We start from the raw sequence: 26,278 nt of genomic DNA on the forward strand, positions 1-26,278 counted from the left end.
GTCTGCATTATAACCAAATATCGATCAAGGTTGGATGTGACAGCAGAGATGAGGTGCACACTGTGGATTTTGTGCACCTCATCTGTGCACACCTGATTTTTAGAATCTCCGACGCAACATGCATCAAGCACACCCATTTCCTTATCGGTGGTGAGATAATTATGTCAGACTAATTTGCAATTTACTGTCATAGCCACATTAAAAGTATGTGATGGTGATTTAAGAAGACAATCAGACATACTGTTAGAATGTTTTTCAAAGGACTGCCATACCCCCAAATAAAAAGTAATCATTGGCTGTTAATTACATATTATTCTTCACATGATTGGGGCCGTGAGAATTTTCAGATATCAAAATGGCGTCATGGGCCAAAACAGTTTGGGAACCACCGCCTTAATGCATACTTTTAATTTATATTATGTGAGTTATACATACATCTGTAACTTTTCTTGAAAGTACTAATGTTACTATCCCAACTACAACAAAAATACTTAAATACATGTAATGTTGTCCTTGAAACATTTAAATTAAATACTGTAGAATTCCATTCCTATGGAGGATTGCTTTTCTGAGGAGTGCCAATAGCGCCGACCGGTGGTTTCAAAGCCTATCATTGGCCAATACACAACATCAGCAATCCAGGGTTTAAATAATTGGTCACAACCCAATGCTGGTGTCAAGTAGTTCAACTTTTTCACTCCGGACGTTTTATCTGGACATGGTTCGTCAGCACCTTCAACAGCCGAAGCTAAGTAGTAACATTAACATGATGTCTTCTAATTGCAGTCACTGTACTCATAATATACAGGAGAACGATCGCCTTATGGCGAGGATAGCTGTGCTGCAAGTCCAGCTTCAGACGCAATCGTTAGGCAAGGGTAATTTCAGTGTAGGAAAGGAAGAAACAGCGTCTGTGCCACCAGTAAGTACAGATAGTAACGTTAGTATAAACCCCCTGCACAGTCCCCGCAGCCGGACAACTTTCTCATGGCTTCTGGAGGGAAATGCTGTTGGAATGCTCAACTGGTGTCGCTCATTCAGCCGACAGAAACTTTCAACCGGTTTTCCCCATTATGTAGCGAGTCGGAGTCTGAGTCTGAGTCTTCTCTTGTCTCTACTCCTCCCGTTACGGGGTCTGAGACGCCGAAGGCTCCAACCATTAGCTCTGACAAATTGAAAACCCTAGTCATTGGCGACTCCATTACCCGCAGTATTAGACTTAAAACGAATCACCCAGCGATCATACACTGTTTACCAGAGGGCAGGGCTACCGACGTTAAGGCTAATCTAAAGATGGTGCTGGCTAAAGCTAAATCTGGCGAGTGTAGAGAGTATAGAGATATTGTTATCCACGTCGGCACCAACGATGTTAGGATGAAACAGTCAGAGGTCACCAAGTGCAACACAGCTTCAGCGTGTAAATCAGCTAGAAAGATGTGTCGGCATCGAGTAATTGTCTCTGGCCCCCTCCCAGTTAGGGGGAGTGACGAGCTCTACAGCAAAGTCTCACAACTCAATCGCTGGTTGAAAACTGTTTTCTGCCCCTCCCAAAAGATAGAATTTGTAGATAATTGTCCCTCTTTCTGGGACTCACCCACAAACAGGACCAAGCCTGACCTGCTGAGGAGTGACGGACTCCATCCTAGCTGGAGGGGTGCTCTCATCTTATCTACTAACATAGATAGGGCTCTAACTCCCCTAGCTCCACAATGAAATAGGGTGCAGGCCAGGGAGCAGGCTGTTAGCCAACCTGCCAGCTTAGTGGAGTCTGCCAATAGCACAGTCAGTGTAGTCAGCTCAGCCATCCCCATTGAGACTGTGTCTGTGCCTCGACCTAGGTTGGGCAAAACTAAACATGGCGGTGTTCGCCTTAGCAATCTTACTAGGATAAAGACCTCCTCCATTCCTGTCATTATTGAAAGAGATCGTGATACCTCACATCTCAAAATAGGGTTACTTAATGTTAGATCCCTCACTTCAAAGGCAGTCATAGTCAATGAATGTCACGATCGTGTACTGGAGAGAATGAGGACCAAGGCGCAGCTGGATATGAATACATCTTCTCTTTTTTTATTTTAAAAGACGAAGATGAACACGACACGAAACACTTTAACAAAACTATACAAAACAACAAAACGACCGTGAAGCTACAAACGTTGTGCACATACAAACAGGCTACAAACGTTCTTACATAGACAATTACCCACAACAAATGAGAGCCTATGGCTACCCTAAATAAGGCTCCCAATCAGAGACAACCGAAATCAGCTGTCTCTAATTGGGAACTCATTCAGGTAACCATAGACTCTCCTAGATAACTAACCACCATAGACAATGCTAAACATCTACACTCAACACAAAACCATATACTACACCCATTAACCCCTATACCAAATAAACACCCAAAACAACAAAACATAAACATTCCCCATGTCACACCCTGACCTAACTAAAATAATAAAGAAAACAAAGAATGATAAGGCCAGGGCGTGACATAACCCCCCCCTTGAGGCGCGAACTCCGGGCGCACCATACACAGTCTAGGGGAGGGTCTGGGTGGGCTCCCCTCCACGGTGGCGGCTCCGGCTCTGGTCGTAGTCCCCTCGTCACAACAGTACCTAACCACCTCCTAGGCTTTCTCCAAACGACCCCCCTCCACATTAACCCCATTGCATTAAGGGGCAGTTCCGGACTAAAGGACAGTACCAGGGTAAGGGACAGTACCAGGATAAGGGGCAGTACCAGGATAAGGGGCAGCACCAGGGTAAGGGGCAGCACCAGGGTAAGGGGCAGCACCAGGGTAAGGGGCAGCACCAGGGTAAGGGGCAGCACCAGGGTAAGGGGCAGCTCCAGGGTAAGGGGCAGCTCCGGACTGAGGAATGGCAGCTCCGGACTGAGGGACTGCAGCTCCGGACTGAGGGACTGCAGCTCCGGACTGAGGGACGGCCCATGGCTGGCTGACAGATCTGGCTGCTCATGGCTGGCTAACGGATCTGGCTGCTTATGGCTGGCTAACTGATCTGGCTGCTCATGGCTGGCTGACGGATCTGGCTGCTCATGGCTGGCTGACGGATCTGGCTGCTCATGGCTGGCTGACGGATCTGGCTGCTCATGGCTAGCTGACGGATCTGGCTGCTCATGGCTAGCTGACGGATCTGGCTGCTCATGGCTAGCTGACGGATCTGGCTGCTCATGGCTAGCTGACGGATCTGGCTGCTCATGGCTAGCTGACGGATGTGGCTGCTCATGGCTAGCTGACGGATCTGGCTGCTCATGGCTAACTGACGGATCTGGCTGCTCATGGCTAGCTGACGGATCTGGCTGCTCATGGCTAGCTGACGGATCTGGCTGCTCATGGCTAACTGACGGATCTGGCTGCTCATGGCTAGCTGACGGATCTGGCTGCTCATGGCTAGCTGACGGATCTGGCTGCTCATGGCTAGCTGACGGATCTGGCTGCTCATGGCTGGCTGACGGATCTGGCTGCTCATGGCTGGCTGACTGATCTGGCTGCTCCTGTCTGGTTGGCGGCTCTGGCAGATCCTGTCTGGTTGGCGGCTCTGGCAGATCCTGTCTGGTTGGCGGCTCTGGCAGATCCTGTCTGACGGACGGCTCTAGCGGCTCCTGTCTGGCTGGCGGCTCTAGCGGCTCCTGTCTGGCTGGCGGCTCTAGCGGCTCCTGTCTGGCGGACGGCTCAGTGGGCTCATGGCAGACGGGCGGCTTTGCAGGCTCATGGCAGACGGGCGGCTTTGCAGGCTCATTGCAGACGGATGGCTCAGATGGCGCTGGGGAGACGGATGGCTCAGATGGCGCTGGGGAGACGGATGGCTCAGATGGCGCTTGGCAGACGGGCAGTTCAGTCATTGCAGTGCAGACGGCAGACTCCTGCCGGCTGAGGCGCACTGTAGGCCTGGTGCGTGGTGCCGGGACTGGTGGCACCGGGCTGGGGACACGCATCTCAGGGCTAGTGCGGGGAGCAGCAACAGGACGCACAGGACTCTGGGGACACACAGGAGGCTTGGTGCGTGGTTTAGACACTGGTGGTAAAGGGCTGGAGACACGCACCATATAGCTAGTGCGTGGAGGAGGCACTGGTGGTACTGGGTTGGGGCGGGGAGGTGGCGCCGGAAATACCGGACCGTGCAGGCGTACTGGCTCCCTTGAACGCCGAGCCTGCCCAACCTTACCTGGTTCTATGCTCCCCGTCGCCTGACCAGTGCGGGGAGGTGGAATAACCCGCACCGGCCTATGTAGGCGAACCGGGGACACCATGCGTAAGGCTGGTGCCATGTACACCGGCCCGAGGAGACGCACTGGTAACCAGATGCGTTGGGCCGGCTTCATGACATATGGCTCAACACTCAGTCTAGCCCGGCCGATACGTGGAGCTGAAATGTACCGAACCGGGCTATGCACGCGTACAGGAGACACCGTGCGCTCTACTGCGTAACACGGTGTCTGCCCGTACTCCCGCTCTCCACGGTAAGTACAGGGAGTAGGCGCAGGTTTCCTACCTGACTTCGCCACACTCCCTTTAAGGCCCCCCCCAAGAAATTTTTGGGGTGTACTCACGGGTTTCCAGCCTTGTCTCCGTGCTGCCTCCTCATATCGCCTCCTCTCGGCTTTCGCTGCCTCCAGCTCTTCACGAGGGAGGCGATATTCTCCAGGTTGATCCCAAGGTCCATCTCTTTCCAATTCTTCCTCCCAACTCCAGAGATCCTGTGTAGGTATGTCCTGTTGCCGCCTTCCATGCCGCTTGGTCCTATGGTGGGTAATTCTGTCACGATCGTGTACTGGAGAGAATGAGGACCAAGGCGCAGCTGGATATGAATACATCTTCTCTTTTTTTATTTTAAAAGACGAAGATGAACACGACACGAAACACTTTAACAAAACTATACAAAACAACAAAACGACCGTGAAGCTACAAACGTTGTGCACATACAAACAGGCTACAAACGTTCTTACATAGACAATTACCCACAACAAATGAGAGCCTATGGCTACCCTAAATAAGGCTCCCAATCAGAGACAACCGAAATCAGCTGTCTCTAATTGGGAACTCATTCAGGTAACCATAGACTCTCCTAGATAACTAACCACCATAGACAATGCTAAACATCTACACTCAACACAAAACCATATACTACACCCATTAACCCCTATACCAAATAAACACCCAAAACAACAAAACATAAACATTCCCCATGTCACACCCTGACCTAACTAAAATAATAAAGAAAACAAAGAATAATAAGGCCAGGGCGTGACAATGAACTAATCACTGATCATAATCTTGATGTGATTGGCCTGACAAACATGGCTTAAGCCTGATGAATTTACTGTGTTAAATGAGGCCTCACCTCCTGGTTACACTAGTGACCATATCCCCCGTGCATCCCGCAAAGGCAGAGGTGTTGCTAACATTTACGATAGCAAATTTCAATTTACCAAAAAAAAAAAAGATGACGTTTTCGTCTTTTTGAGCTTCTAGTCATGAAATCTATGCAGCTTACTCAATCACTATTTATAGCTACTGTTTACAGGCCTCCTGGGCCATATACAGCGTTCCTCTCTGAGTTCCCTGAATTCCTATCAGACCTTGTAGTCATAGCAGATCATATTCTAATTTTTGGTGATTTTAATATTCATATGGAGAAGTCCACAGACCCACTCCAAAAGTATTTCGGAGCCATCATCGACTCAGTGGGTTTTGTCCAACATGTCTCTGGACCTACTCACTGCCACAGTCATACTCTGGACCTAGTTTTGTCCCATGCAATAAATGTTGTAGATCTTAATGTTTTTCCACATAATCCTGGACCACCATTTTATTACGTTTGCAATCGCAACAAATAATCTGCTCAGACCCCAACCAAGGAGCATCAAAAGTCGTGCTATAAATTCTCAGACAACACAAAAATTCCTTGATGCCCTTCCAGACTCCTTCTGCCTACCCAAGGACGTCAGAGGACAAAAATCAGTTAACCACCTGAGGAACTCAATTTAACCTTGCGCAATACCCTAGATGCAGTTGCACCCCTAAAAACTAAAAACATTTGTCATAAGAAACTAGCTCCCTGGTATACAGAAAATACCCGAGCTTTGAAGCAAGCTTCCAGAAAATTGGAACGGAAATGGCGCCACACCAAACTGGAAGTCTTCCGACTAGCTTGGAAAGACAGTACCGTGCAGTACCGAAGAGCCCTCATTGCTGCTCGATCATCCTACTTTTCCAACTTAATCGAGGAAAATAAGAACAATCCAAAATTTATTTTTGATACTGTTGCAAAGCTAACTAAAAAGCAGCATTCCCCAAGAGAGGATGGCTCATGATCATTAGAAAGCAAATTACGGACTCCTCTTTAAATCTGCGTATTCCTCCAGGGCTTAGCTGTCCTGGATCTGTACAGCTCTGCCAGGGCCTGGGATCGGGAGAGACACTTAAGTGTCTTAGTACTATATCTCTTGATACAATGATGAAAATAATCATGGCCTCTAAACCTTCAAGCTGCATACTGGATCCTATTCCTACTAAACAGAAAGAGCTGCTTCCTGTGCTTGGCCCTCCTATGTTGAACATAATAAACAGCTCTCTATCCACCGGATGTGTACCAAACTCACTAAAAGTGGCAGTAATAAAGCCTCTCTTGAAAAAGCCAAACCTTGACCCGGAAAATATAAAAAACTATCGGCCTATATCGAATCTGTCATTCCTCTCAATTTTTTTTGAAAAAGCTGTTGCACAGCAACTCACTGCCTTCCTGAAGACAAACAATGTATACGAAATGCTTCAGTCTGGTTTTAGACCCCATCATAGCACTGAGACTGCACTTGTGAAGGTGGTAAATGACCTTTTAATGGCGTCAGACCGAGGCTCTGCATCTGTCCTCGTGCTACTGGACCTTAGTGCTGCCTTTGACACCATCGATCACCACATTCTTTTGGAGAGACTGGAAACCCAAATTGGTCTACACGGACAAGTTCTGGCCTGGTTTAGATCTTATCTGTCGGAAAGATATCATTTTGTCTCTGTGAATGGTTTGTCCTCTGACAAATCAACTGTACATTTCGGTGTTCCTCAAGGTTCTGTTTTAGGACCACTATTGTTTTCACTATATATTTTACCTCTTGGGGATGTTATTCGAAAACATAATGTTAACTTTCACTGCTATGCGGATGACACACAGCTGTACATTTCAATGAAACATGATGAAGCCCCAAAATTCCCCTCGCTAGAAGCCTGTGTTTCAGACATAAGGAAGTGGATGGCTGAAAACGTTCTACTTTTAAACTCAGACAAAACAGAGATGCTTGTTCTACGTCCCAAGAAACAAAGAGATCTTCTGTTAAATCTGACAATTAATCTTGATGGTTGTAAAGTCGTCTCAAATAAAACTGTGAAGGACCTCGGCGTTACTCTTGACCCTGATTTCTCTTTTGACGAACATATCAAGACTGTTTCAAGGACAGCTTTTTTCCATCTACGTAACATTGCAAAAATCAGACATTTTCTGTCCAAAAATGATGCAGAAAAATTAGTACATGCATTTGTTACTTCTAGGTTAGACTACTGGAATGCTCTAGATTTCCGGCTACAAGGATAAAGCACTAAATAAACTTCAGTTAGTGCTAAATACGGCTGCTAGAATCCTGACTAGAACCAAGAAATTTGATCATATTACTCCAGTGCTAGCTTCCCTACACTGGCTTCCTGGCAAGGGCTGATTTCAAGGTTTTACTGCTAACCTACAAAGCGTTACATGGGCTTGCTCCTACCTATCTTTCCGAGTTGGTCCTGCCGTACATACCTATACGTACGCTACGGTCACAAGACGCAGGCCTCCTAATTGTCCCTAGAATTTCTAAGCAAACAGCGGGAGGCAGGGCTTTCTCCTATAGATCTCCATTTTTATGGAACGGTCTGCCTACCCATGTGAGAGACGCAGACTCAGTCTCAACCTTTAAGTCTTTACTGAAGACTTATCTCTTCAGTAGGTCATATGATTGAGTGTAGTCTGGCCAAGGAATGTGAAGGTGAACGGAAAGGCTCTGGAACAACGAACCGCCCTTGCTGTCTCTGCCTGGCCGGTTCCCCTCTCTCCACTGGGATTCTCTGCCTCTAACCCTATTACAGGGGCTGAGTCACTGGCTTACTGGTGCTCTTTCATGCCGTCCCTAGGAGGGGTGCGTCACTTGAGTGGGTTGAGTTACTGACGTGATCTTCCTGTCTGGCTTGGCGCCCCCCCCTTGGTTTGTGCTGTGGTGGAGATCTTTGTGGGCTATACTCGGCCTTGTCTCAGGATTGTAAGTTGGTGGTTGAAGATATCCCTCTAGTGGTGCGGGGGCTGTGCTTTGGCAAAGTGGGTGGGGTTTTTCCTTCCTGTTTGGCCCTGTCCGGGGGTATCTTCGGATGGGGCCACAGTGTCTCCTGACCGCTCCTGTCTCAGCCTCCAGTATTTATGCTGCAGTAGTCTATGTGTCGGGGGGCTAGGGTCAGTTGGTTATACCTGGAGTACTTCTCCTGTCTTATCCAGTGTCCTGTGTGAATTTAAGTATGCTCTCTCTAATTCTCTCGTTCTCTCTTTCTTTCTCTCTCTCTGAGAACCTGAGCCCTAGGACCATACGTCACGGAAAACCGGGCATGATGACTCCTTGCTGTCCCCAGTCCACCTGGCCTTGCAGCTCTTCCAGTTTCAACTGCTCTGCCTGCGGTTATGGAACCCCTACCTGTCCCAGACCTGCTGCTTTCAACTCTTAATGATCGGCTATGAAAAGCCAACTGACTTTTATTCCTGATTATTATTTGACCATGCTTGTCATTTATGAACATTTTGAAAATCTTGGCTCTCTCTAATTCTCTCCTTCTTTCTCTCTTTCTTTCTCTCTCTCAGAGGACCTGAGCCCTAGGACCATACGTCAGGACTACCGGGCATGATGACTCCTTGCTGTCCCTAGTCCGCCTGGCCTTGCTGCTATTCCAGTTTCAACTGTTCTGCCTGCGGTTACGGAACCCCTACCTGTCCCAGACCTGCTGTTTTCAACTCTTAATGATCGGCTATGAAAAGCCAACTGAAAATTATTCATGATTATTATTTGACCATGCTTGTCACTTATGAACATTTTGGCATAGTTCTGTTATAATCTCCACCCGGCACAGCCGGAAGAGGACTGGCCACCCCTCATAGCCTGGTTCCTCTCTAGGTTTCTTCCTAGGTTTTGGCCTTTCTAGGGAGTTTTTCCTAGCCACCGTGCTTCTACACCTGCATTGCTTGCTGCTTGGGGTTTTAGGCTGGGTTTCTGTACAGCACTTCGAGATATTAGCTGATGTACGAAGGGCTATATAAAATCAACTTGATTGATTGATTGAAGTAGTAGCTAGCAAGCTCTCCAAACAGTCAAGAAGCAAAAAGATTATCTTCTTAATCCGAGAAAAGTGTGAACAACAAATCTCTCGCTGTCCATGGGGCGAATGTCGATCATTGTCTAATTAGTCCATATTTATGCAATGATTGTATATATGAATGAAGTCATCGATCACATGACACCATCCATTCCTACGTGAATATTATTATTATTATTTTTTACATTTGAATGTTTTTTGGATAGTCAGACAGCTGGCATTCCTATCAAGTTAACTTAGCTAACTAATGTTACACAAAGTGACAGTAAGCAAGTCTTATTAACACAGAACACCCCATTCTAATAGCGCATTCGAAGCCAAGGACGTCTGGTTAAGATGGTGTCTCATGGAGACATAGCATGCGCAGTTTGAGCTACTCTAAGAAGTGACGGTGCAGGCTAGATCAGTGCTGCCCCCTCTCATTGAGGATCTCAAATTGAAGGCCGACCAGGGTACGGCAGGCTGCCATTGGAAACTAAATTATCCTTAACTTCTGTGTGCGATTTTAAAATAAATCAGTTCAAGGACATACATCTGATGTAATAGATGCAATTATCGGTACCATGATTGTGTTCAGATGTATTTTTCTTTTTATATCCACGAATATTGAACACACTCCCATTGACTATAATTTGCTACAAACAATATCTGCAGTACCACGGTCAGCTCCCACGGTCAACTCCCATTCCACCACCCCACCACAATCTCTGGCAGCACTTTTAACCAGATGATATTTTATTTTATATTTTATAAACTTTGTGGCTTCAGTAAGAGGGGGCAGCCATCCTCCCCTGTAGTTATGTAATGAAGACCAGGTTATCATAAAAGGTTATAGACAAAAGTTGCAAAAGTTCCTAGGCCTCGGAGTTCGCAGTTTTTTCCCCTCAGCTGACCTGCAACGGACCATCTCAAAATGTGTCCCACATACAAATTCCCTGTTCAAAGTACCCAACTCCCTTGAACGACAATGTTTTATAGCAGATATCAATGCCCTAATTAGGCAATAAATCAGAATGCCAGAGTTTAGAACAGGGCTGCCCAACCCTCTCCTGGAGATCTACTGTCCTGTCGGTTCAGTCCAACCCTAATTTAGCATATCTGATTCAGCTAGTTAAGATCTCGTTGAGCAGCTAATTAGTAGAATCGGTTGTGTTAAATTAGGGTTGGACTGAGAACCCACAGGACTGTAGACCTCCAGGAAGAGGGTTGGCATCCCTGGTTAAGAATAATAATTCACACAGCCAGCACATTTTCCCCAAAGTTTATTGCGTCAAACATTTTACACTGCAAAGCTCTGGTCTAGATGGCAGAAATGTACCGTTGAACCAGTTTAACATTTTCACAATTCATCTTCATCTACAGTGGCCAAGCTACAAAACAGCCTCTTTGGAAAAATGTAACTTAGAAGAAAAGAAAACCTAAATTGATTCCCAATCAGTCTTTATACGCCTCTGTACATTGCATCTCAAAGGATTTACATATTTTCAAAAGGCAAAAAAGTTTAATTACAAAACATTTCTGCACAATTTCCCAGTAAAAGACCAAGGTGATAATGGTCCTTTTAGTGTGATATCACAGAATTTTTCAAATTATTGTCAATAACTAACAGAAGACCTACAAATTAAGCACAAAGAATAAAGGTTTAAATGAAGCATGACAATAATGTCGAATGTAATCTCAAACAGGACAACATTTCATGTGCAGTGCTGACATCCAAGTTGGGAAACTCTAAATATGATTACTTACAAAGCAGCCTTCTTGGAGGAACAAAAATAAACTAAAAGCCATGGTACCAGAGTGTACTCTATTCATAGTTTTCCTATTTGTGATAAAATAAACATAACGAATTGTTCTTTTGTGGTTCCATGTACAGCCCTTATAAATTTGCACTCCAATAGAAATGTTGTTTTCCAGTGTGCCCCAACTTATTTATTTTACAGCATAGTAACAAAACATTTCAAATAACTAAATGGCCCAGATTGAGTAAATTATAGGCAAAAGCATGGTGGTCCAAACCACTCTCCAATATTTCATCAAAAACAGTGTTTCATTAGTGCTTTCTTTAATGTTCTAAATATATTGTTTCTTATAACGCTCAGTTTTATAGCATAACCAAAACCTTACAACAAGCAAGAGGAAAGACTGACAGGTCATTCATTCTTAAGAACTCAGTGGTATTTTCAGACCAACCCATTGAACACTAAAGGAAACTGTACATACAAAGTAAATACATTCAAATGATATGCATGCTGGCCATTTATCTTGCTGTAAGCATTGAAGTGTTAATGAGAGGGCAGGATGGGAAGACAATATCAGAATATTGATGATTGATGCAAAAACAAGGAACATTAGTATTTTGCTTTGATAACATCTGTTAAACAATAAATAACCACTGATTTAATCGAATGCAAGTTTGTAATTGTAATTCTATCAAGCCCCACCTGATTGAAATCAGAACAGCAGATACTGTGTAGGGCCGAAATTGAACACAGCGCTTTAAAAGGGAAATGCTGTCATTAATTCTACAGAAAGACAGGGTCTACATCTCAGTTTTTAAACTCCAGAATAGGCCTAAACATACAAAATACAATTAATACTCCTCTAGACATTGTCTGTGTCCCAAATGGGACCATATTCCCTATATTGTGCACTACTTGGTCAAAAATAGAGAATAGGCTGCAATTTGGGACACATTGTTATCTAGAGATAATGGGCAATAGAGTCAAAGGTCAGTAGTAGTTTCAAGGACTGCACTAAAAAGCAGCAATAATTAAGATGATTTTGAAAACAAAACGTGTCAATGTACAACGTATGTACATACAGGATGTAACAGAGCTATGCAAATGATGTAAACACAACCATCTGTCAGTGCTTTCTCACGCTGCCAGTCAAACAATGCATCCTTTCCAACGGTCATGACTTAGTATAGTAAAGGGAAGAGTAGGACTTGACTTTCACAGACTATCGTGCTCTCAAAACTCCTCCCACATACATACATAGTCACTTGACTTCTGTTTTTGGGACTCGCTGTGTTAATTATCCATGATGATGCTACATTCAAAAATTATTCAATTTGGGAAGACAGCCTTAAGTCTCCTTAAAACATCTAAGGCACACTTTTGTTGCTACTGAATGATGCCATTTCTGTATAAAAACTGGAAAGATGCACAGCTTCAGCTCGTGTGTGAAAAGTATCTTTATGATTAGATTGCTGAACTAGAGTAAACGCTCTTAACCATCAGACTAAGCCACAGTCCCTCACTTCCCTACCTCCCTTCCGACTGCTCTGCTCTGTTTCCCATGTGCAGTGAAAATGAGGTAGTTAGTTACTTCTTCCTGTCTGAAGATAATGAATCAGGGCTACTAGTAAAACTGTACTGCATCAGACTATTTTGCTTCTTATCTAAAATGTTGTAGATTCATTTATTGTTGATAAAAGGAACTTAAGTTCAGAATCCAACTCAAATCAAAGCATACAGTGCATGCGGAAAGTATTCAGAACCGTTAACTTGTTCCACATTTTGTTAGGTTACAGCCTTATTTTAAAATTGATTAAATAAAAAATGTTCCTCATCAATCTACACACTAACCCATAATGACAAAGCGAAAACAGGTCGACATTTTTGCAAATGTATTACAAATAAAAAACAGAAATACCTTATTTACATAAGTATTCAGACCCTTTGTTATGAGACTCGCAATTGAGCTCAGTTGCATCCTGTTTCCATTGAGATGTTTCTACAACTTGGATCTACAACTTTCCCACAGTTGAACGTGCATGTAACCAAGCCATGAGGTTGAAGGAATTGACTGTAGAGCTCCGAGACAGGATTGTGTCGAGGTACAGATATGGGGAAGGGTGCCAGAAAATGTCTGCAGCATTGAAGGTTCCCAAGAACACAGTGGCCTAATTCATTCTTAAATGGAAAAAGTTTGGAACTGCCAAGATTCTTCCTAGAGCTACCCGCTCAGCCAAACTGAGCAATCAGGGGAGAAGGGCCTTGTTCAGGGAGATGACCAAGAACCCGATGGCCACTCTGACAGTGCTTCAGAGTTCCTCTTGCGGAGATGGAAAAACCTCCCAGAAGGACAACCATCTCTGTAGCACTCCACCAATCAGGCCTTTATGGTAGAGTGGCCAGACAGAAGCCACTCCTCAGTAAAAGGCACATGAAGGCCCACTTGGGAGTTTGCCAAAAGGCAATTAAAGACTCTCAGACCATGAGAAGCAAGATTCTCTGGTCTAATGAAACCAAGATTGAACTCTTTGGCCTGAATGCCAAGCATCACGTCTGGAGGAAACCTGGCACCATCCCATGTTTTTCAGCGACAAGGGACTGGGACACTAGTCAGGATTGAGGGAAAGATGTATAGAGAGATCCTTGATGAAAACCTGCTCCAGACCACTCAGGACTTCAGACTGGGGTGAAGGTTCACCTTCCAACAGGACAACGACCCTAAGCAAACAACCCAGACAATGCAGGAGTGGCTTTGGGACAAGTCTCTGAATGTCCTTGAGTGGCCCAGCCAGAGCTGGTTCTTGAACCCGATCAAACATCTCTGGAGAGACCTGAAAATAGATGTGCAGCGACGCTCCCCATCCAACCTGACAGAGCTTGAGAGGATCTGCAGAGAAGAATGGGAGAAACTCCCCAAATACAGGTGTGCGAAGCTTATAGCATCATACCCAAGAAGACTCGAGGCTGTAATCGCTGCCAAAGGTGCTTCAACAAAGTACTGAGTAAAGGGTGTGCATACTTATGTAAATGTGATTTCATTTTTTAAATTTATTATAAATTTGCAAACATTTATATAAACTTGTTTTTGCTTCGCTATTATGGGGTATTGTGTGTAGTTTGATGAGAAAAAAAAATGTAATCCATTTTAGAATAAGGCTTTAATGTAACAAAATGTCTAAAAACTCAAGGGGTCTGAATACTTTCCGAATGCACTGTATTTCTGTTATGACTGAATTAACATAGTGGACACGTCCTGGCAGGTAGAGTCAATCTCCTTTGAAGAGAAAAGGTTAGAATAATAACATACATATTCACAGAAAGTGTCAAGGGCCATCTTCTGGCATGTCAATTTTTCAGGGCAAAACCAATTTAAAAATACTTTATGGAGCCCAGAGATACTCGTTATATTCCGCAGGAGTTGACCAATAATATTATTACTATTATTATGGATGGGTCTGGGATGGATGGATACCTGTAGTTCTATAGGCCTTTTCAGCTGGGTGAAGTAAATATTAGTCATCACACCGCTTTTGATCAAACAATTTTACTGAAACAATATATTAATAGTAATAATGATAATATAATAAGGCTAATAAATAAGCTTTTTATCAGCACTGCTTTCCATTACCACAGGAGAAGGCTGGGAGGACTCTTTGACCCCTCGCAAAAGTCAGTTCTTCAGCCAACCTTTCCACTGTCTAACCCCCAGGGTAGACAGGACCCAGAGGGGTGGCCAGGCCACAGTCAGTTGGCTGTGTGACAAGTTATTCAGAAAGGGATAGTCTCATTCAGCTCACTACAGCTCTAGCAGGCCCTGCTGCCTCCAGAGATCCAGAGGTGGATGTGATAGTTGTTTTGTTAATGGACCCATCCATGTGACCAACAGAGGACGAGGACCCGAAAGTGTGTGTGTGACACAGGGTCTCTGAACTTCAGTTTCATAGGTAGTTGGGAAAAATTTAATACAAGGTGACTTTGTATCCATGTGAACAACTTGTAGAGGGACTTGGGATCCTGCTTTCATCTGATGGCCCGTCAATAAATAAAGCCAAATAGGATGTCCTGGACAGGGTTATCCAGGGCTGGGTACTGTAGGCAGGAGTAAGCAGGGCTGTGTAGTGCTGGGTGGGGTTGAGAAACGGTCACCGTGTCTCGCAGGTGTCCAGTCGGAGCCACTGCAGTCCCTGCCGTGTGTGACGCACCAGAGAGCTCATGGTGGAGGTCAGGCTCAACTGGCCCAGAGCTGAGTCCAGCTCAGACAACAAACCTAGAGACACACACAAAAAAAGAGGAGTAGAAAAGAGCCTGGATAAGTCAATACCAATTAGATAGAGTAGCAGGAAAGAAATGCTCACGTGAATATTACTACAACCGTCTACATCACCAGTATTTTTCCCCAGTCATGACCTCTAGTAATGATATATAGAACTACAGCTTATAAATAATCTGTTCAGGTGTAATAATATCCTTGTGTAAGACTATTTAACCTTCCCCTCTGCTCCTCCTTACCACTGCCTCTGTGTGCCAGCTCGTCAGCCTGCTCCCAGATGTCGTGAGCACTCAGAAAGAGTGCTGTGATGTTGACGTAGGACGATGCCACCTGCTGGATGACCTGGGGAATGGCCACAGTGCTCACATTGCCCATCCCCACCCCACTGCTGTGGTTGGAGCCTGGCCCAGAGCTGGCTGTGCTGGCAGGAGACGGCATGGGAGACATGGGGGATGGTGTGCCCGTGCTTCTGGGAAAGAAAGGGCAGGGTGGGGCATGAGTTACCTTTACTTAAGAGTGCTGTGCTGCAAGTCAGTTAAGAACAAATTCTTATTTTCAATGATGGCCTAGGAACAGCGGGTTAACTGCCTTGTTCAGTGGCAGAACTACAGATTTTCACCTTGTCAGCTCAGGGATTTGATCTAGCAACCTTTCGATTACTAGTCCGCTTTAACCACTAGGCTACCTGCCGCCCCGGATGAGACTGAGCACATAATACGATGACGTCCAACAGTATATATACACTTATTAATAAGTGGGTTGAATGAGATGTACAGTCGTGGCCATAAATATTGGCACCCTTGCACTTTTTTCAAATAATGCACCATTTCTTCCAGAAAACTGTTGAAATTAAAATATATTTTGGTATCCACATATGTATGTCTTCGGTGTGCAGTTGAACAAAACAACCAGAGAATTATCTGAGGTGGTCAGATGCAAGATTGTAGCCAAGCATGGACAATCTCGAGGCTACAAGTTCATCTCCAGAGACCTTGATGTTCCTGTTTCCACCGTACGTAATGTAATCAAGACGTTCAAGACGTTTAAGACGTAATCAAGACGTTTAAGTCCCATGCCACTGTAGCCAACCTCCCTGGATGTGGTTGCAAGAAAAAACTTAATGGAAGATTGCAGCAAAGGATTGTTTGAATGGTGGAGAAAGCACCTCAGTCAACTGACACACAGATTCAAGCTGACATTCAGATAGAAGGTCCGACAGGTTTCAACTCGCACCATCCATCGCCAACTCAATGAAAGGGGGTTATATTGTAGGAGACCCAAGAGGACCCCACTACTGAGAAAGTCCGACTGCAATTTGCCAAAATCCTTCTGGGAGAATATCCTGTGGACAGATGATACCAAATTACAGCTTTTTGGTAAAGCACACCATCTCTATGTTTACAGAAAACAAAATTAAGCTTTCAAAGAAAAGAACACCTTCCCTACAGTCAAACATGGAGGTTCAGTGATGTTTTGGGGTTGCTTTGCTGCCTCTGGAACTGGGTGCCTTGAACGTGTGCATGGCATCATGAAATCAGGTGAATACAAAAGGCATTATGGAGCGCAATGTCGGACCCAGTGTCAGAAAACTGTGTCTCCGTCGAAGGTCACGGGTCTTCCAGTAGGACAATGACCCAAAACACACTTTAAAAAGGACCCAGGAATGGTTTAAGACAAAACGCTGGACTGTTCTCAAGTGGCCAGCAAGTCCAAATCTAAATCCCATTGAAAACTTGTGGAGATCTGAAAACAGCCGTTAGGAGAAGGCACCCTTCTAATCTGGGAGAACTGGAGCAGTTTGTCCAAGAGTGGGCCAAACTGCCAGTACAAAGGTTCAGGAAGCTCATTGATGGTTATAGGAAGCACTTGATTGCAGTAATTTTGACCAATGGCTGTGCTACCAAATATTAAGTCTAGGGTGTCAATTTTGTCAATGCCATTTGTTTATTTTCTGATTTAAATGGGTATATTAACTTCTGAATCAAAAACAAAAAGGTTCTGTAATGTTACATTACTTATGAAGCCTTTTTTATTTAAGCAGTTGTCAAAGTACTCTTGATTGATTCCCCAGTGGGTGAAAATTTGCTTTGGTGATGAAATTTCACTTCCTTATGTTATAAAATAAATGTTACCAAGACAAATATGATTCTTCATGTTCTGAATAATTCAGTGGGGTCTAAGATATCATTAACATTATATACAAAAAGTCAGATTTTGTAACCTAATAAGCACCGAGCTCTGTTGACAGAGCGGTGCCGCTCTTCCGCAGCATTCTTTGAGGATTTGACATGTTGTGGTGGTCGTCTGCAAAGTCGTTTCCGCGGGGCACACAAAGTTAAATTAACATAACGCGAGCTGAAATAAATGTAAAAGGCTTTGAAAATAAAAAGCTTGCTCCATTGACATTTCAGAGATGTGCTTGTTTGGTCACTTTAATAATGTTTACATACTGCTTTACCCACTTCATATGTATACTAAACTAAAATACACTGCTCAAAAAAATAAAGGGAACACTTAAAACAACACAATGTAACTCCAAGTCAATCACACTTCTGTGAAATCAAACTGTCCAATTAGGAAGCAACACTGATTGACAATAAATTTCACATGCTGTTGTGCAAATGGAATAGACAAAAGGTGGAAATTATAGGCAATTAGTATGACACCCCCCAAAAAGGAGTGATTCTGCAGGTGGTGACCACAGACAACTTCTCAGTTCCTATGCTTCCTGGCTGATGTTTTGGTCACTTTTGAATGCTGGCGGTGCTCTCACTCTAGTGGTAGCATGAGACGGAGTCTACAAACCACACAAGTGGCTCAGGTAGTGCAGTTCATCCAGGATGGCATAATCAATGCGAGTTGTGGCAAAAAGGTTTGCTGTGTCTGTCAGCGTAGTGTCCAGAGCATGGAGGCGCTACCAGGAGACAGGCCAGTACATCAGGAGACGTGGAGGAGGCCGTAGGAGGGCAGCAACCCAGCAGCAGGACTGCTACCTCCGCCTTTGTGCCAGGAGGTGCACTGCCAGAGCCCTGCAAAATGACCTCCAGCAGGCCAGGTTCATATAAAGGAAATCAGTCAACTGAAATAAATGCATTAGGCCCTAATCTATGGATTTCATATGACTGGGACTACAGATACACATCTGTTGGTCGCAGATATCTTAAGAAAAGTTAAGCGTGTGGATCAGAAAACCAGTCAGTATCTGGTGCCTCATGCAGCGCTAATCATCAATTTTGCATAGAGTTGATCAGGCTGTTGATGTGGCCTGTGGAATGTAGTCCCACTCCTATTCAATGGCTATGCGGAGTTGCTGGATATTGGCGGGAACTGGAACAAGCTGTCGTACACGTTGATCCAGAGCATTCCAAACTGCTCAATGGGTGACATGTCTGAGCATGCAGGCCATGGAAGAAATTGAAAATTTTCAGCTTTGTTTCAGAACATTCAATTCTCTGACAATAGCTCTGGTGGATATTCCTGCACACTCCCCCAAAACTTGACACATGTTGTTTTACAAACTGCACATTTTAGAGTGGCCTTTAAATTGCCCACAGCACAAGGTGCACCTGTGTAATGTTCACGCCGTTTAATCCTCTTCTTGCCACACCTGTCAGATGGATGGATTATCTTGGCAAAGGAGAAATGCTCACTAACAGGGATGTAAACAAATTTGTGCACATTTAAGTTCATGAAACATGGGACAACACTTTTATATTTTTGTATTCTAGTCAATATAACTACTGCTGTACACACACCTTTTCTATTAATTCACAAAATTCACAAAAAACTTTTCCACATTTTGTTGGGTTACAGTCTGAATTAAAAATTTATTAAATTGAGATTTTGTTTCACTGATCTATAGAAAATACCCAAAAATGCCAAAGTGGAATTTGTTTTAGAATTTTTTTACAAATTAATAAAAAATGATTAAATGTCTTGAGTCAATAAGTACTCAACCCCTTTGTTATGACAAGCCCAAATAAGTTCAAGAGTAGAAATTTGCTTTCAGATCACATTAGATGCATGGATTCACTGTGTGCAATAATAGTGGTTGACATGATATTTGAATTACTAATAAGATTGTAACCCACACATACAATTATCTGAACGGTCCCTCAGTCGAGTATTGAATTTCAAGCACAGATTCAACCAAAAAGACCAGGGAGGTTTTCCAATAACTCGCAAAGGTCTCCGATTGACAGATGGGTAAAAATAAACAAAAGCATATACTGAACATACCTTTGAGCATGGTAAAGTTATTAATTAGGCTTTGGACAGTGTATCATTACACTCAGTCACTACAAAGCTACAGATGTCCTTCCTAACTCTTGCCAGAGTGGAAGAGAACCGCTCAGGGATTTCACCATGAGGCCAATTGTGGTTTTAAAACAGTTAGAGTTTAGTGGCTGTGATAGTTTTCTCCTGAGGATGGATCAACATTGTAGTTACTCCACAATTTTCACCTAATTGACAGCGCCGACCGAGATGGCCGCCTCGCTTCGCGTTCCTTGGAAAATATGCAGTATTTTGTTTTTTTATGTGTTATTCCTTACATTGATACCCCAGGTGATCTTAGGTTTCATTACATACAGTCGGGAGGAACTACTGAATATAAGAGCAACGTCAACTCACCATCGTTCCAACCAGGAATATGACTTTCCCGAAACGGATCCAGTGTTTTGCCTTCCACCCAATACAATGGATCTGATCCTAGCCGGCAACCCTATACGACGCCGTAAAAGGGGCAAACGTAGCGGTCTCCTGGTCAGGCTTCGGAGACGGGCACATCGCGCTCCACTCCCTAGCATACTACTCGCCAATGTCCAGTCTCTTGACAATAAGGTTGATGAAATCCGAGCAAGGGTAACATTCCAGAGAGACATCAGAGATTGTAACGTTCTCTGCTTCACGGAAACATGGCTAACTCAAGAGACGCTAACGGAGTCGGTGCAGCCAGCTGGTTTCTTCACGCATCGCGCCGACAGAAACATACATCTTTCTGGTAAGAAGAGGGGTGGGGGTGTATGCCTTATGATTAACGAGACGTGGTGTGATCATAACAACATACAGGAACTCAAGTCATTCTGTTCACCTGATCTAGAACTCCTCACAATCAAATGTCGACCGCATTATCTACCAAGGGAATTCTCTTCGATTATAATCACAGCCGCATATATTCCCCCCCAAGCAGACACATCGATGGCCCTGAATGAACTTTATCTGACTCTTTGTAAACTGGAAACCACACACCCTGAGGCTGCATTCATCATAGCTGGGGATTTTAACAAGGCTAATCTGAAAACAAAACTCCCTAAATTCTATCAGTATATCGATTGTGCTACCAGGGCTGGTAAAACCTTGGATCATTGTTATACTAACTTCTGCGACGCAAATAAGGCCCTCCCCCGCCCTCCTTTCGGAAAAGCTGACCACGACTCCATTTTGTTGCTTCCAGCCAACAAACAGAAACTAAAACAACAAGCTCCCTCGCTCAGGTCGGTTCAATGCTGGTCTGACCAATCTGATTCCACACTTCAAGACTGCTTCAATCACGCGGATTGGAATATGTTCCGCATTGCATCCAAAAACAACATTGACGAATATGCTGATTCGGTGAGCGAGTTCATTAGAAAGTACATTGACGATGTCGTACCCACAGCAACGATTAAAACATTCCCAAACCAGAAACCGTGGATTGACGGCAGCATTCGCGTGAAACTGAAAGCGCGAACCACTGCTTTTAACCAGGGCAAGGTGACCGGAAACATGACCGAATACAAACAGTGTAGCTATTCTCTCCGCAAGGCAATCAAACAAGCTAAGTCCCAGTACAGAGACAAAATAGAGTCGCAATTCAATAGCTCAGACACAAGAGGTATGTGGCAGGGTCTACAGTCAATCACGGATTACAAAAAGAAAACCAGCCCCGTCGCGGACCAGGATGTCTTGCTCCCAGACAGGCTAAATAACTTTTTTGCTCGCTTTGAGGACAATACAGTGCCACTGACACGGCCCGCTACCAAAACCTGCGGGCTCTCCTTCACTGCAGCCGAGGTGAGTAAAACATTTAAACGTGTTAACCCTCGCAAGGCTGCAGGCCCAGATGGCATTCCCAGCCACGTCCTCAGAGCATGTGCAGACCAGCTGGCTGGTGTGTTTACGGACATATTCAATCAATCCTTATCCCAGTCTGCTGTTCCCACATGCTTCAAGAGGGCCACCATTGTTCCTGTTCCCAAGAAAGCTAAGGTAACTGAGCTAAACGACTACCGCCCCGTAGCACTCACTTCCGTCATCATGAAGTGCTTTGAGAGACTAGTCAAGGACCATATCACCTCAACCCTACCGGACACCCTAGACCCACTCCAATTTGCTTACCGTTAAAAATTTTAAGTTCCTCGGTGTACACATCACGGACAAACTGAATTGGTCCACCCACACAGACAGCGTTGTGAAGAAGGCGCAGCAGCGCCTCTTCAACCTCAGGAAACTGAAGAAATTCGGCTTGTCACCAAAAGCACTCACAAACTTCTACAGATGCACAATCGAGAGCATCCTGTCGGGCTGTATCACCGCCTGGTACGGCAACTGCTCCGCCCACAACCGTAAGGCTCTCCAGAGGGTAGTGAGGTCTGCACAACGCATCACCGGGTGCAAACTACCTGCCCTCCAGGACACCTACACCACCCGATGTCACAGGAAGGCCATAAAGATCATCAAGGACAACAACCACCCAAGCCACTGCCTGTTCACCCCGCTATCATCCAGAAGGCGAGGTCAGTACAGGTGCATCAAAGCAGGGACCGAGAGACTGAAAAACAGCTTCTATCTCAAGGCCATCAGACTGTTAAACAGCCACCACTAACATTTAGCGGCCGCTGCCAACATACTGACTCAACTCCAGTCACTTTAATAATGGGAATTGATGGAAATTATGTAAAAATGTACCACTAGCCACTTTAAACAATGCCACTTAATATAATGTTTACATACCCTACATTACCCATCTCATATGTATATGTATATACTGTACTCTATATCATCTACTGCATCTTGCCATCTTTATGTAATACATGTATCACTAGCCACTTTAAACTATGCCACTTTATGTTTACATACCCTACATTACCCATCTCTATGTATATACTGTACTCTATACCATCTACTGCATCTTGCCTATGCCGTTCTGTACTATCACTCATTCATATATCTTTATGCACATATTCTTTATCCCTTTACACTTGTGTGTATAAGGTAGTAGTTGTGGAATTGTTAGGTTAGATTACTTGTTGGTTATTACTGCATTGTCGGAACTAGAAGCACAAGCATTTCGCTACACTCGCATTAACATCTGCTAACCATGTGTATGTGACAAATAAAATTTGATTTGATTTCATTATTGACAGATTCCCAAAACATGCATTCTGTTTGCAACAAGACGGTTATAGTAATACTGCAAAAAGATGCAGCAAAGAAAGTACATTTTAATGTTTGGAGAAAATCCAACAACACGTGACTGAGTACCCCTCTTCATATTTTCAAGCATGGTGGTGGCTGCATCATGTTATCTGTATGCTTGTCAACAGCAAGGACTGGGGAGTTTTTCAAGATAGGAAGAAACAATGGAGCTAAGCACATGCAAAATCAGAGGAAAGACTGGTTCAGTCTGCTTTCCAACAGATAATGGGAGACAAGTTCACCTTTCAGCAGGACAATAACCTAAAACATAAGGCCAAATTTACACTGGAGTTGATTACCAAGAGGACATTGAACGCTCCTAAATGGCCTAGTTACAGTTTTGAATCTCCTTGAAACTATGGCAAGACTTAAAAATGACTGTCTAGCAATGATCAACGACCAACTTGACAGACTTTGAAGAATTTAAAAAGAATAATGGACAAATATTGCACAGCCCAGGTGTGCAAAGCCCTTAAGAGACTTACCCAAAAAGACTCACAGCTGTAAACACAGCCAAAGGCGTTTCTAACATGTATTTACTCAGGTGGATTACTCTGTTGGAACTAGAAGCATAAGTATTTCACTGCACCTGCGATAACATCTGCAAAATAATTTGTGTACAAACCAATAAAATTTGATATCTTCAAAAAATAATAGGAATTTCACATTAATATGAAAAGGGTATACTAAAATATGAAAATACATGTCATGTCTAAAAATCGATTTCTAGCATCTCTATATTCTTATGTCCTCCGGATTAGAAAAGAAAGTTGCTATTTTACCACTTTTTCCCCTCCTCTAGCCCCCATTGATTTAGTCACCCTAATTTTAGCCATCCTACAAGGGTAAAAACTCCAATAACTTTTGAACGGATTGTTATATAGACATGAGGTTAATTTACTCATTGGTCAAAATATGTGTTTGATTGGACACCCTATGAGAGAAATAGTTTGTACAGGAAATCAAGATATAACTCTAATAATTCTGACTAAATGCAAAAGCAGGAGACAGGACACACAAAGGGAAAAGGCTGAGCAGAGGACAAACACTAGGTAAAATACTTACTTTGAGACACATTGGGAGGGAGCTGCAGACTTGGAGGAGCTCTGAAAAAGAGAATTTAAGATCCAATTCAGTCAAACTAATTTGCTATTTAACCATGTCTCTACACACATTGACAATTTGATATTCATTTGAATTTACACACAAACATACTTTTTGATTACTCAATAGTAATCCAAGTACTCAACTAGTGTGCTCAGAACGTTGCTGCCATTTATTTTCCAGTGAATGTATGTACACTACACACACAGACATGCAGAAACACATGACCAACAAGTGATCCTTGAAGCCTACCTTGAAATGATCTGTGAGGGTCCTTGAATACTTAAGTGCCGTTTCTCTTTTGTAGCGAAACATGGCCATCTGTAGAAGGGACTGGCACCTCATACTGACAGACAATAACAAAAAGGTTACATTCTCACAATCCTCTGCAGGAATACTTAATTTCACTGACTTGAATTCAAATGGATCCAAAGTGCCACTACTTGACATTTGTTACATTTAACAGAACTATAGTGAACTATTCTGTGGTGTAGCAGGGTATTTATTACATATAGTAGGGTCCTGGTTATCTAGTTACCATAAAATTGTAAAATCCTTGTCTGTAACAGGGGCAGAGGGGTCCACAGAACCCTTCAGTTTCAGTATGAACCTGAAAGAGTAGAGGTGGCATTTAAAAAAATAGAAAAAGCACAGGAAACACAAAGCAAAGGTGAGTTTCACATCCTGTCCTTGACCACATACCCACATTTTGTTATGACAATCAGAAGTGGAGGGTAAAGTACTTCAGAGTGATTACTTAATAATTAGATTGTTTCATACATTTTTGGGTCACGCTTTATTTGGATAGTGATGCTCTACAGAAGGTCATACTATCAATGACGGTAGGCCATCATTGTAAATAAGAATTTGTTCTTAACAGACTCGTTTAGTTAAATAAATGTTCAATTAAAAGAAAAAAAAAATATATATTTGTTGATAAGCCACTGCTTGCTAAGGTTATGGTTAGGTTTAGAATAAGAGTTAGGATTAGGGTTAGAGCTAGGGTTAGTAGATTTTTTGAAATGTTACTGATAATCTGTAGAGCAGGGACGGGAAACTTTGATAGGGTTGGGGGGGGTCACAAAAAAAAGGAACTCATCATGAGGGGTCGCAGTGGCTCGTAGCCTCATCCATACCTACACATGTAATCAGAGAGTCGGCCCTAGCCTTTTGGAGGCCCTGAGCAAAATGTTGTCTTGCCATAATATGGACTTGGTCTTTTACCAAATAGGGCTACCTTCTGTATACCACCCCTCCAGTGTCACAACACAACTGATTGGCTCCAAAGCATTGAGGAAAGAAATTCCACAAATTAACAAAGCACATCTGTTAATTGAAATGCATGCCAGGTGACTACCTCATGAAACTGGTTGAGAGAATGCCAAGAGTGTGCAAAGCAGTCATCAAGGCAAAAGGCGGATATTTCGACGAATCTCAAATATAAAATATAGTTTGATTTGTGTAACACTTTTTTGGTTACTACATGATTCCATATGTGTTATTTCATAGTTTTGATGTCTTCACTATTATTCTACAATGTAGAATATAGTACAAATAATGAAAAACCCTAGAATGAGTAGGTGTCCAAACTTTTGACAGGTACTGTACGTAAATTAGATTTCTGTATTTCATTTTTGATACATCCGTGAAATTCTTAATTGAATAAAACAAACTTTTGAATGTAGTTTATGACGTGCACCCCATTAAAAGACATACCATATAACCTACACAGGTTTCACATGTGTAGCTTGTTGGCACTACAGTCAGAGGCTCCTATGTCTAGCAATTTGAAGTGGTATACCTCTAATTTCATCCAAAATGGAATTACAATTCTGGAATTAAGTTAAATGAGAAGGAGTAGGCTAGCAGGAGCAACCGACAGGTTTAATCTGAATGGGGTTGTAGAAAAGGACAGGGAGCGCAGCAAAATGGCCTCAACTAGTCCAGCCTGCTGACCATCCTCTCTTCTTTAAATCAATTTGATGCAGTAAAGACAGCCACTGCCAGATGGGATGATAGACAAACTTGTAAATGCCATAGGTTATCTAACTAGCACGAGTCAGTGGCATTTTTCCCCCCACTCTCCCTCCTGTCTCACACACACACACCATCGGGCCGTGAACATACTCTGAGTTGTGCAGGCTGCACAGCAAACAAGTGTCCAAGTTTAAATAAATTCACAAAAAAACATGTTTTACAACTATCTGGATATCCCCCAAAAATATCTTATTATTCAAACCTGAAAATATTTCAAATGCCCACCCCTACTCACTGCAGCTAAGGAGCTCTATCTAGTACATATTG

The 26,278-nt window shown here is 43.5% G+C and overlaps 1 protein-coding gene across 2 annotated transcripts in view; it reads right to left on the minus strand.

The window, feature by feature from the left end:
- Window positions 1-10,648: 10,648 nt before the first annotated feature.
- Window positions 10,649-26,278, minus strand: part of LOC129819098 (AF4/FMR2 family member 1-like) — a 77,617-nt gene continuing 61,987 nt past the window's right edge. Inside the window, exons 15-19 of one of the 2 annotated variants that reach the window (XM_055875664.1) lie at window positions 24,513-24,584; window positions 24,227-24,320; window positions 23,936-23,976; window positions 15,652-15,878; window positions 10,649-15,409 (exon numbers count right to left, since the gene is read on the minus strand). In XM_055875664.1, coding sequence (XP_055731639.1) covers window positions 15,285-15,409; window positions 15,652-15,878; window positions 23,936-23,976; window positions 24,227-24,320; window positions 24,513-24,584 — 559 coding nt within the window. In that variant the 3' untranslated portion in view covers window positions 10,649-15,284. Of the gene's footprint in view, window positions 15,410-15,651; window positions 15,882-23,935; window positions 23,977-24,226; window positions 24,321-24,512; window positions 24,585-26,278 lie in introns of both variants that reach the window. The other variant, XM_055875663.1, reaches the window with a different exon arrangement.

Source organism: Salvelinus fontinalis, chromosome 21, assembly GCF_029448725.1.
Source record: "Salvelinus fontinalis isolate EN_2023a chromosome 21, ASM2944872v1, whole genome shotgun sequence".
Taxonomy (NCBI): domain Eukaryota; kingdom Metazoa; phylum Chordata; class Actinopteri; order Salmoniformes; family Salmonidae; genus Salvelinus; species Salvelinus fontinalis.